At 41.7% G+C, this 12,680-nt stretch overlaps 1 protein-coding gene across 2 annotated transcripts; it reads left to right on the plus strand.

The window, feature by feature from the left end:
- Nucleotides 1-1,294: 1,294 nt before the first annotated feature.
- nars1 (asparaginyl-tRNA synthetase 1) lies at nucleotides 1,295-11,944 on the plus strand. Of its 2 annotated transcripts, none has more exons than XM_010754729.3 (15): nucleotides 1,295-1,492; nucleotides 2,657-2,739; nucleotides 2,869-2,934; nucleotides 3,271-3,363; nucleotides 3,835-3,924; nucleotides 4,696-4,774; nucleotides 5,664-5,734; nucleotides 6,093-6,179; nucleotides 6,772-6,993; nucleotides 8,371-8,570; nucleotides 9,279-9,414; nucleotides 9,575-9,688; nucleotides 10,105-10,236; nucleotides 10,661-10,792; nucleotides 10,895-11,944. In XM_010754729.3, exons 1-15 carry the CDS (start codon nucleotides 1,450-1,452, stop codon nucleotides 11,024-11,026), a joined length of 1,680 nt encoding a protein of 559 aa, XP_010753031.3. In that variant the 5' UTR covers nucleotides 1,295-1,449; the 3' UTR covers nucleotides 11,027-11,944. The 2 variants fall into 2 exon arrangements, with proteins under 2 accessions (XP_010753031.3, XP_019121009.2); XM_019265464.2 differs by having other exon boundaries at nucleotides 1,295-1,471.
- Nucleotides 11,945-12,680: the final 736 nt, after the last annotated feature.

Consider the following 12,680-nt stretch of genomic DNA (forward strand, 5'->3'; position numbering starts at 1 on the left):
CAGCGTCTCTGAGACCATGACTCTGCTCCACAGAGTCCAGACCACATTTAGTCTACCGCTTATTATACAGATATTTTATTCTAAAATATCTGTATAATAAGTCAAGATTTGAGATTTGCAAAGAAAGAAAAACAATTTAAATGTAAAAAAAAATAAACAATAAAAATACAAACAGGTAACCTGAAAATATGTCTGAGTGATAATGATATTGATAATTCTGAGATATTTCTTGTTTTAAATTTGTGTAATAAATTTAGTAAATACTAGTAAATAACTGGTTATGTTTGTTTTCTGTGACTCAGCTGATGTTCAAATGGATTTCTCCTCATCATTAGTGCTATCACATTTTAATGAATCAAACAGTAAATAATTATTAAAACCCGACTAAAACATGACTCTCCTCCACAGAGTCCAGACCACATTTAGTCAACCACTCTGTCCTGGGTTCAGTATGTGTGGTGGAACTTGATTGAAACAACAGAGAAAAGACATATAATTCTGTATGTCTCATGATAACTAGCCAGTTTTTTTTTTTTCATTTTTGTTCATTATTCTTTACATTAAAATATTTGTGTACTAAATTAACTGTTGCAAAAAATATAAATGTAAAGTAGATATTATTATTATGGAATATTTCCTGTTTTAAATTTGTGTAGTGATAATAAGTAACTTATTAATGTCTTTTTTTCTGTAAATCACTTTAGGATTCTAAGAGAACTTTATAATCGAAGCAAAGAGCAGCCGTATGGAATTTTAAATCCAGTTATTTAGCAATAAATCACTGATTAGAATACATACAACACAAAATGTTCAAATGGATTTTTTTGGCATTTGTAGATTAAGATTTTGTTTCCTACTTGATATTGTCATATTGAAAATAAAATACCTGTTCTGCTGTGACTTTAGGGTGACACTTTTTATCATTCGTGCTAGCACATGTTCATGAATCAAACAGTAAATAAATATTAAAACCTTTTCTGAATCAAACAATATGTTTATGTCTTTTTAAAAAAAATAAAAACAACGTCACTGAACCTAAAAAGGCTTTTTATCATTCAGTGCATGTTCAACAAAATCATTTAATTAATTAATTAATTAATTAATTAATTAATTGGACTTGTATTTCGTACATCATAGCGTCATGTGTTTTCTATCTGTGCAGTAACAGATGATCCGCCCTCATTCTTTAATTGACCAACCAGATGACTGACTGCGAGACCACCAATCGGATTTGCCACGCTCGCCAATCAGCGCAGAGCCAGCCGGGCCTCTTCCTCTCTGTGTCAGCGGGCTGCGTCCGGTTACTGGCTGATGTAAAGTTGCGTTCTCGCAGCGGAGCGGACACACACACACACACCGGCTGTCTGTCTGTCTGTCGCCTCTTTATTTCTACACAAGAAGCATTCAGTCGTCTCTCCTCCGCGGACTGTCGTGGCACCTTGGGCTGACATGGCGACGGATATAACTAAAGGTGTGGAACAAGTCTCAGTGGGTAAGGAGGAAAGAAAGGAGCCGAGCCGAGGCTAGGCTAGCCCGGGAGCTAACCTAGCTCTCGGAGACATGTGTGTGTGCGGGTGTTGCATCATTTGCTGTGGTATTAGCCCACGCTGATCCCTCTTTCTGTGCGTGTCTGGCTCTACTTATAATAACATGAAGCAGGTTTACACAGTGAATGGAGAACAGTCTTCATGTATAAACGCTGTGGAGCAGACAGAGGACTCTGGGCTCATGTTTAGCCGTGACAGCTGTCAGTGTGCACCGCAGCGGCTGCGTCACCTAACCCGGTGTGTGACTGTACAGACGTTAAACAGACGAGGACACAGTGTTGTGTTATACTCCAGCTCCCAGCGGTTCATGGACACTTTTCCTTTCACTTTCTCCTCTCTGCGTTTCATCACATCCTCGGTGAACCCTCTGGCTGTGTCCGAGCAAAAAAGGTTTAAGTGTGATGAGTTTGAGTTCTTTTAAAAACGACAAATGATGCAGTGATGATGCAGCCTGGAGCCTGTTATAGCAAACACATAGTTTCACATTTGGGTGGGATGTCCACATATTTATGGCCGTGTAGTTGGTCATGTTTGTCTTGATTGACAGGTGTCAGTCTGTACTTATAGACAAAACTTAGATTTTTTGTTGTTGTTGGTGGTGAGCAGTAAACTCTTACCTTTCTGTGATCAGCACTGTGTCTCTGTGTTTGTCTCCGTCCACTTTGGTAACGCTGCAGTCGACTAAGCGCTCAGAAATCTTTGTCCAGTTTCAGTTTTACTTCAGAAGGCAACCTGACTCACCCTCCAGCGAGGTGGAAGTAGGCCCACTGCAAATGTTCACTTCTCTTTTCCATGTTATTGTGTGTAAACACTTTTCCTGACCTGATAATGAAGCGCCTTTACCAGCTACCAACTAAACCTACATCAACCAGTACAGACACATCACTAAAGCCTCTTTTGTGACACTAGTGCGACAGCAACATAGAGTTCAGTGCGTGTCACGTGACGTTTACTGATCCGAGTGAAGATGTAAAACTGTAATCGTTTCCTAAAACAGCTGAGAAATGTATTTTTTAGCTGATGTTATCAAACAGGAGTAACAAGGTCCCCACAGGTATTTTCTGTGACTGGGGTGAAGTGCTGTGTCTCACTCTGCCTCTGTCTCACAGGTGAGCTGTACGTGTCGGACAAATGCGGCAGCGACCAGGATGGAGACGGCACGGAGCAGAAACCCTTCAAAACTCCTCTCAAGGTAATGTTGCTTTAACGACCCCTGCTGTTCATTTTTTACTGTAAAATGCTTCATGCTGCAGGATTTATTGTTAAAAGTATTAATATGCATTAATATGTCCTCGTTGTGTTTACGAACAAATCCTCACAGGCTCTGATGTCTTTTGGGAAAGAGCCGTTCCCGACCCTCTACGTCGAATCACAGAAGGAAGGAGAGGTTAGTTTCCTTCACTGCATCTTTATTCTGTCGACCTACTACATACACAGGAAATGGTTCTGTTTTGAGTTGGTAGGCTTTATTCTGAACAGAGTTTAAGCCTCTGTTTTCACTTTTCACTTTTCAGTTTACCGTCTTTATTTTTCACTGTGTCCAGCTGCTGCAGAAAGAAGCTACAGAATCAGGTCACGATAGAAAATAGATCTTAGGCAGCAAGCATCCTGAAAGTACAAAATATTGCATTTAATGCTCAGGAAGAAGCTGACACACTTCACATGTTGCTCTTCTCTAACATGAACTCACTGGATGTTGTGTTTCGTCACTCGTCTTCCTCAGCGCTGGGCGGTGATCTCTAAGACTCAGATGAAGAACGCAAAGAAGGCTTTCAACCGTGAGCAGATGAAGTGCGATGCCAAAGACAAGAAGGAGGTGTGTGTGTGTCTTCTACTGTTCGCTTCACATCCACCCCTGCTAGAGCAACATGAATTGCTTTGCATTCTGGGTAGTCTTGCAATAACAAATGAGCAGAGATCTCAGCTCGTAACAATCGTTTTTTAAAATGCAAAGTAGCTGCCTGAACAGCAGTGACCTCTAACAAGCATTACACACCTTACCTGGAACAATGCTCCCCTCCATATTCCTCGAGTGTGGCACAATATTGTTTACAAGCACCATGTGATCACCGTAAAGACTTTTGACTGGTTCTGCAGTGAAGGTTTTTTTTTTTTAAACTCTCTTATTGTTACCACCCAGTTTTAGCCATTAAAGCTAGACCCCAGTTACTGCTGAGCAAAGCTTTCAGAGACCAGCTTGTTGGTCGTGTGTTCTGAGTTCATATGCCTATATGACCAAGAAGAAGATGTTTGACCTTTAAACGTTTGCTCCATGTTTGTTGTGCAGGCAGAGGACAACGAGAGGAGAGAGAAGAACCTGGAGGAAGCCAAGAAGATCGTCGTTGAGAACGACCCCAGCCTGCCAAAGCCTGAAACCGTCAGTCTGTCATGTTGTTCTGCTGTCACATTAGTCTGTACTGATAACCACTGAAACTTTTATTTTATTCTTTTTTTGTCACTTGAATTGAACCATCAATCTATCATTCATAACCAATACACAAATACTTCATAAGTTTTTTATATTACAGTACAACATATAATGTAGCTGTAAGTAGATGTGGTATACAGTTAGAGAGGTGGAAAGCTTCCGGTAAATTTCCAGAAACTTTCCATGGGAAGTTAATTTGGGGAATTTTGGAAATATACTAAATCAAAAATTCTATGGGAATTATGGACATTTAGGGGGTAATTTGAATGAACTGTATCATATCCAAACATAAATCTAAACAGTGTGGTGAGAAGATCACTTGCACTCGGCACAGCAGTTAGCTTAGCACAAAGACTGTGAATGGGGAAACAGCGAGCCTGTCGACCTACGACATACACAAAAGTATAATTCTAACCTGTAAGTGTGCTCCCTGTATACTCCTTGTAGTAGCTAAATAGGGAGATTTTTGGATTCGTCCTTTCAAGCCTTCTAAAATGAGCAGAATTTAGTTTAAATCAGGAAGTGATTTATGAATGAGTCCAGAAGATTACACGTGACCGGATATTCAATGTAAACTTCCAGTACGTGACAGTTGCTGGTTCTCTGCGTGGCAAACATATTTTTGTCAGTACCAGAGAAAGTAACCGTGAGTTTACTGTAGGGCAGTAGTGTGTCCGATCGTGCTGATGGTCTAAAGATGAGCGACGACTGTGTTTGCAGGTCAAAATCCTGCATCTGGAGGCCAAGCGAGGCCAGAGAGTCAAAGTGTTTGGATGGGTGCATCGCCTTAGGAGACAGGGTGAGTCCATGTTTTACTGGTAGTAATCTGACATTTTAAAAAATGTATCGTATTTGTGAGTTTGAGGTTCTTGTGCATATTTGTTTCTGTCTCTGGCTTCATGCAGGGTCTCCGCGGATCCTTAAAAAGTCTTAAAAAGTCTTATTTTAAAAATGTGTCTTAAAAAGTCTTAAGAAGCATTATATTTCACCATTTTCTGAAGTATGGCATTAAATTTCACAAGGTGCGCTAACGTGATTTACTTAGCCAGCGTTGTTTGTTATCAAGATGCTGAAAACTCATAGAGCCGTTGTTTGTCTAATAGCACTGGAATCACACCGCAGGGGGCAGTGTGTCGCTTTAGCCATGAAATGGAACAGATGAAGAAGTGGTTGGAATAAGCAGCATACGTTCAACCTCTCTGGCATACATGAACATGAACCGAGATGGGGAAATGCAAGTTCAGCGACAAGTGGCTCGAGGAGCCGAAATACAATAGTTGGCTAACAAAAACAGCGTCGGAATATGATGCGCGATGTAAATTATGTCGGAAAGACATCAAGTTGGGAACAATGTGCTGTAGTGCCCTTGACGCTCACATGAAAGGGGAAAATCACACACGCTATGCTGCTAGTCAGGAATCAACAGTCCCCCTGCGAATGTTCGCCACTACAGGCACTAACGCAAGTGCAAGGCCAGCTGTGCCTTTCATATCTCCGGTAATATCTTCGCGGTAATGGTCTTATTTTTTATTCTCAAAGGTCTTAAAAGGGTCTTAAAAAGCATTATATTTGCTTGTCAGAAATGTGCAGAGACCCTGTCATGTAAATTACATTTATATGTACGTCACCCCACTTGGACTGAACGTTTGACTCATTTTCCTTCACTGCATCCTTTTTGTCTCCTCCAGGGAAGAACCTGATGTTCATTGTGCTGAGAGATGGAACTGGTTTCCTCCAGTGTGTCTTGTCTGATAAACTGGTACACCTTACAAACTTCATTCATCTTGTAGAACAATTCAAACTAAGGCATCCTTTGTCCTGTATGCAACAGGGAAAAAAGGAAACATGATGTAACAAAGCTACTAAGTTTAAATAATTTTATTTTGAAATGAAATAAACGCTCAAACAAGAAACAGGATAAAGTTAAACAACAAAAAAAGCACAAATCGAGAAATGAATGTAGTTGTATCATTACATCGATTTTCTGATTTTCAGTTTCATTTCTGAAGCTAAAATGTTGACTGTGATTATGATATGAAGACACAGGTTAACAGGGACACTGTATTCTTTCCCCTGACGCTAACAAGCACTGACTTGTTTTCTCTTCTCGTCCTCAGTGCCAGTGCTACAACGGCCTGGTGTTGTCCACAGAGAGCACCGTAGCTCTGTACGGCACTGTCACTCCGGTTCCTGAGGGGAAACAGGTAAACACACCTGCTGTACCTGCAGTACACGTACATCCGCACAGGGGAGCAGAGAAATCAGGTTACACAGGGTCAGACGACACGTTTACGTATACTGTTCTAACCGGGTGAATGTGAGAGCCACATATACATGCAGCAGGGTGGTAATCTGATATTTATAACATACTTACCTGACCCTGCTTTGGAACAGTGGGTTTTAGTGACGTTATGATACTGCTGAGAAACCCTGTTATGTGTACACATGGCCAGTAGTCTGTAGGAGAAATTAGCCTGGGAAAAAAAGGTTTCTTCACGCCCCTACCACCGTTATGGAAATCAGACAAAACACGACATTTGAAGACATCATCATAAATTCATAAAATGGAATAGATGAACAATAAATTATTTAATTGAAAAGACTTAAGATTAATTTACAGTGATGATAATCATTAGTTGAACCTTAACTGAATAGATGGACTTTTGTTCATCTGTTTCTGTTGATTTTGAACCTTCTAAACCAAACATCTTCCACCAGTGTCACATGAACATGCAGTAATACTGCAGTATGGATGTGAAAGACTGTCTTCAGTGCGTCCCTGTCTCCCTCTCCTAGGCACCCGGTGGCCACGAGTTGCACTGTGACTTCTGGGAGTTGATCGGCTTGGCTCCAGCCGGCGGCGCAGACAACCTGCTGAACGAAGAGTCGGATGTGGACGTTCAGCTGAACAACCGACACATGCTGATCAGAGGAGAGAACGTCTCCAAGATCCTCAGGGTCCGATCCACCGTCACACAGTGCTTCAGGGACCACTTCTTCAGCTGCGGATACTACGAGGTGAAGCAGAAATACTGGGAACTGTTTGGAAGTGCTGGGTTGGGATGGGTGTCCTGTTAGGTTCAGCTCCAGGTCCCAGGCTGTTTCCTCTCCTCACTGCTCTTTATGTATGACAGATTATATCAGCTGGACACAGCGCTTGAATTGAAATGAAAGAGGTGTCTGGATGTTGAAGTGTTGACCTTCACTTCAGCCTTTTCTTTTGATTGTGAGCTGCTGAAAACCTCCCGTCTCAAAAAGATATTCTGCTTATTACTGAATTCTAAACGTCCTCACATCTTTCTATAGCAGTTTTATCCATGTGATTCAGCAGGCTTAACAGTTTTTCACTTGTTCAGCTGCTGAGTTGAGTTGGAAACATTTAATCTACAAATGTCTGCAGGTAGCAGTGAACAGAAGGATTTGGCTTATGAAATACAGCAAGAAAGTGTCAGACACTCAGTGCGTGAAGTCAAAAAAACTGGTTAGAGGCTGCTGACGGCAGAGACACAATGTGAGTCACATTCTACCAAGCACCACGTCTGAACAAACCCACGTTTACCAGAACTGTACTGATTAATAAGTAAGTACAAAGTGAAATAAAAACAAACCTGAAGCTGAAGAAACCCTAAACGTTAACAGAAAAGACCCACGAACCTGAGTGACTGAGGGAGAGACAGAGAGCAGTTCTGTGTGTGAGTGAGCAGAGCGGGACACAGCAACACAGCTCCCCTACACATCTGGATGTGTGTAGAAGAGGCGCTGTGACTAGCCTATCACAGAACACAGACACAGTCAGCTACCCAATGAGGATTTTCATTCATCCCAGCACAGATATTGACTCGTATTACTCATGTAATACTCGTACTCAGCAAAAGTGCTTTGTCCGTACCGGATACTTGTTTCAGCCGAGTATCCGGCTCAGCTCTACTGAAGACTGACAAGTGTGGGCGACATGCAGCAAAGAGAAAACCTAAACCTACATGCATACGTGGCTTCCTATGAATTCCATAGGAATGGCGAACAATAAAAACTATTGACAGAACGTAAATGCAGTGGATATTGAAATGTCAACCAAAAATAATATGAAAAAGTTTGAATTCAGAACTAAATATATTTCTAAACTTTGAATGCAATAAATTAATAAGATCTGTAATTACATCTTGTGTCATTAAAAACTCAAAACATTCAATTATATACAGCTGTTTTCTTTCAGCAACTAAAACCTCGAAGACTGCTGTGATGTTTTATTAGCTGCTTTGTACAATCAGGAATGGGACAACAGATTTGTTGAGAGATTGGTCACTGTCTGAGCTCAACAAATCCTTCACTAGAACTGAACGTATTTGACTACAGGCTCTCTTACCACGGTTTGTTTGTTTGTTTTTCTGGGTGTAGATCACTCCTCCGACCATGGTGCAGACTCAGGTGGAGGGCGGCTCCACGCTGTTTAACTTCAACTACTTTGGTGAGGAGGCGTACCTGACGCAGTCCTCCCAGCTCTACCTGGAGACTTGCATACCCGCCCTGGGCGACACCTTCTGTATCGCCCAGTCGTACCGAGCCGAGCAGTCCCGCACCCGCAGACACCTTTCTGAGTGAGTATGCTGTTCAGCACTTTGTTTCATGTTACCCTCAAGTGCAGTCCTGGGCCAAAATGATCACACTATCACCAACTTTACTTTACTGTAAATGTATTTTTTATGATCTGCTGCACGATAACAGCCACACATCAACACGTACACTGTTTGTCCCTCCATACTGTACAGTCCTCATTCTTCCAAACCTTTTTCTGCCACAGTGACTGACATTTCTAAAATTCTTGACAGCAACTGTCTCAGTCACTGACTCCAGCACAGATTTTGGTCATACCAAGTATTTGCCCTAAAGCCACACAATTAGGGTAATTAACACTGCCTCAAGCCAGATTTAGCTTTTAGTCACAGCACATGCAGACAACGTAAAGAAGCACAGGACTTTAATCAGCAGAAAACTACAGCATGCAAGGTGCTCCGTCTGGTCACCATTTCTGACAATTTTTCGAGCAAAACACACAGATTAGTGTTCAATCAGGACAGACACATTCTGGGTAAACTGATGCCTGCAATAATCACACTAAGAGGCGCCTGACAGGTTTTAACTTACACCAAGTAATGAGTGGGTGGAGGTGAGTGCTCAATTGTTTCAGTGTAGACAGAAATCACCTGAACACACTGACACACATGACACTGTTTTCTATCTTCTGGATATGAACTTCTGAGCCCCCTGCACTCTGATTAACTGCTATTGGTTGATTGATTGTTCAGGTACACTCACATCGAGGCCGAGTGTCCCTTCATTACATTTGAGGATCTGCTGAACAGACTGGAGGATCTGGTGTGTGACGTGGTCGACCGAGTGCTCAAATCACCCGCTGCTCAGCTGCTCTATGACATCAACCCCGTACGTCATGTTTTGTGATTGCAATGATAATTGATAATAACAATAACAGTTGTCATTTTGAGTTTCAAAGTTCATTCTTGACTTTGCAAACAGCAGTTAACATTCTTCATGATCCTCAGACACAGTTGATATTTTATATTTTCTTTGCTTTTTCCCTTAGAACTTCAAACCCCCCAAGAGGCCATTCAAGAGGATGAACTACACTGAAGCCATCGAGTGGCTCAGAGAGCACGACATCAAGAAAGACGACGGCACCTACTACGAGTTTGGAGAGGTGACGACTGAACACAGCACACACATCACTCTCCAAAAGAGTTATTACGTTACATTTTTTTCAATAGACAGGTGGGTCAGAAATCTACTTTACACTTATTAGCAGTTAAGTTCTTCACAAACATCTTGCTTTCAAAGACATAGTTGGAGTTTTGCCAACATCCTCTACCACAACCCGACTAAACTCCTGTTTCCAGGGTAATAGAAATGCTCACTTTAGCCTCGGCTCATAAACTTTATCTTTCTTCCGAGTGCCTGATCAGTACTGAGCATGTACAACTGAACAGAGATTAGAAGGGTACGAGATGGCTGACTCCTTAACTTCCATCATTAGCTCTGGATAAAATGAAGTCTTTATTTCTTTATGTGATATTTCCTTGTCAGCTCTGACTCATCTCCTCTGTGTCTCTCTTCCAGGACATCCCCGAGGCTCCAGAGAGGTTGATGACAGACTCCATCAACGAGACCATCCTGCTCTGCCGTTTCCCCGCTGAGATCAAATCCTTCTACATGCAGCGCTGCCCCGAGGACAAACGCCTCACTGAGTCGGTACGAACCTCAAGGGGGTCAAACTTGAATCCTGGTCTAGGTCTATTACGGTGGTGTGTGGCACTTTACTGGAAGGACACCTTAGTGTTCAAAGACATGAAAACAATGTAAATGTTAGATTGGATTTAAGGAGAAATGCCTAAAATATACAAGCTTACTCAATGATTTTTAAAACACACACACACACACACACACACACACACACACACACACACACACACACACACACACACACAAAACACACAATGGTCTAATACTGTCAGAGATATTAAATGTATTAGTATGAGCATACATCAAACCTAAATGGAACAGTAACCCTGATATGTGGACCCAAGATGAGAGCTCAGAACCTTGGGCCTGAAAGTGACGACAGATGTTGGGTGGAGCGTCTGAACGTCTCGTCCGTTGTGTGTCCGTGCTGCAGGTCGACGTGTTGATGCCAAACGTTGGCGAGATTGTCGGAGGCTCAATGCGTATCTGGGACGCCGAGGAGCTGCTGGAGGGATACAAGAGGGAGGGGATCGACCCGACTCCGTACTACTGGTACACTGACCAGGTAACAGAAACTTTACATCAGTGTAGAACTTGCCTTACTGTGCCTCTGTGCTGTAGTAACAGTGTGTATTAACAGGCTGCTGTGTGTGTGTGTGTGTTTCAGAGGAAGTATGGCACATGTCCTCACGGTGGTTACGGTCTGGGTCTGGAGCGTTTCCTCACCTGGTTGCTGAACAGACATCACATCCGAGACGTCTGCCTGTACCCACGATTCATCCAGCGCTGCCGACCCTGAACACACTCCCTTGCTGACACACACACACACACACATCATGACATGGCATGTGGCAGCGCTTTTTGCCCATTACAATATTGAATCAAATATGAATTCTGTTTTTGCCCTTTAGGTTTTCAAATCTCAAATCTGTTCAACTGTTTGCAGCGAGCTGCATGACGCCTCACCACAGACACAGTTTGAATCCCATCTGCATCACTGCTTCCTCCTTTTTTGTTTTTGATCATTGCTGCCTCTTGTTGGCTGATTATTTGAGCAGTAACACACACTGTAGCTTCCTGTGATTGTACAGTGTGTCTGCAAGTTGTGGAAAAACTGAAAATGTCACGTGAGCTCTTGAATGCTGCTAAACAACAGCTAAAAACATACAAATGTAGTATTGGGTTCATTCTTCCGTTGTTGGGAACAAAAAAAACTCCTAATAAACAAATGAAGTCAGTCCATCAGTGACAGAACACTTGTGTTCCCGTCATGTCCAGAATAAATAATTCTCAGTAGATCAGTCTGTGTCTGTGTCAGTTTCGATGTAGAAACAATAAAGGTACAGTACATCCCAATCCTGATTAATACAGTACAGCGCTGCCACACACACACACACTCTCTGTTTCTATCATTGCACTGGATGTCCACCACCCTGCCTCTCTCTGTGGTAAGGTGATGGTTCTATGCTTATCGACTGGTTCAAACTTTAATCACAGAAACAACAGTGCTGCTTTTGTGCACGTTTCATGTGTCTGGGAACATTTTACATCTCACCTGAAAGAACGGAGCTGGTTCTGGAAATCAAAGGCCGACATGAAAAGTGGGTGTTAGTGTTTAGAAACAGTTGGTTGTCATCATATTTGTCTGCTCTGCTTCTCAGTATAAATATACTATCAACTCAATAAATGCACTTAAATAAAATGGGAATCAAACAGATGGTCGTGTGGCGGTTTTTCCTTCAGGTGGGGGGAGTGACCAGACTTTCATTTTGTCCTTTAGTGGTGGCTGATGCCAAAACACCACAGTATTTTATTTTGGAATCAAGTTTAATTTTCATGTCCTGTTTCTCCTAATTTAAAGCAAACAAGTTCATTTATACAGCACTATGAAGGGCATAAATCATGTAAAAGAACATTTACATCAAAATACAGTTTACATCAACAGGCAGTAGGTTAAGCTGTACTTGTATATTAATATACCCTGTAGCAATATATAACCAAAGTACATAAAATACTATAAATGCATACCAAAGTACAACTTAAAGGTCCAGTGTGTCATACATTACATACAGTAATTATAATAATGATAAATGATGCAGAACTTTTTTAATTAATATCAATAAATATAGTATAATCACCTGTTATTTTTACCTTAGAATGAGACTTGCTGAGTGTGTTTATTATTGAATTGAAGATTAATAGAAAAATCCAGGATTTGAACAGGATCTTTGTATCCTCATAGATGGTGACTTACTGACCGCACCATTGGTGGAAAGACTTGAGCTCTATAGCTTGCTAACGATTAATATTGCTAATCAACCCAATTAAGGTTGTTACATTTCTCCACACAAGTGACCAGCCAATCAGCAGCCAGGTCTTAAAATGAGTGAAGCTGCAGTTCATTTAATGGCCACTAGATGCTACTACAATAAAACTGATGGTATGAGTGTGAC

Source organism: Larimichthys crocea, unplaced genomic scaffold (genome assembly GCF_000972845.2).
Source record: "Larimichthys crocea isolate SSNF unplaced genomic scaffold, L_crocea_2.0 scaffold82, whole genome shotgun sequence".
Taxonomy (NCBI): Eukaryota; Metazoa; Chordata; class Actinopteri; family Sciaenidae; genus Larimichthys; species Larimichthys crocea.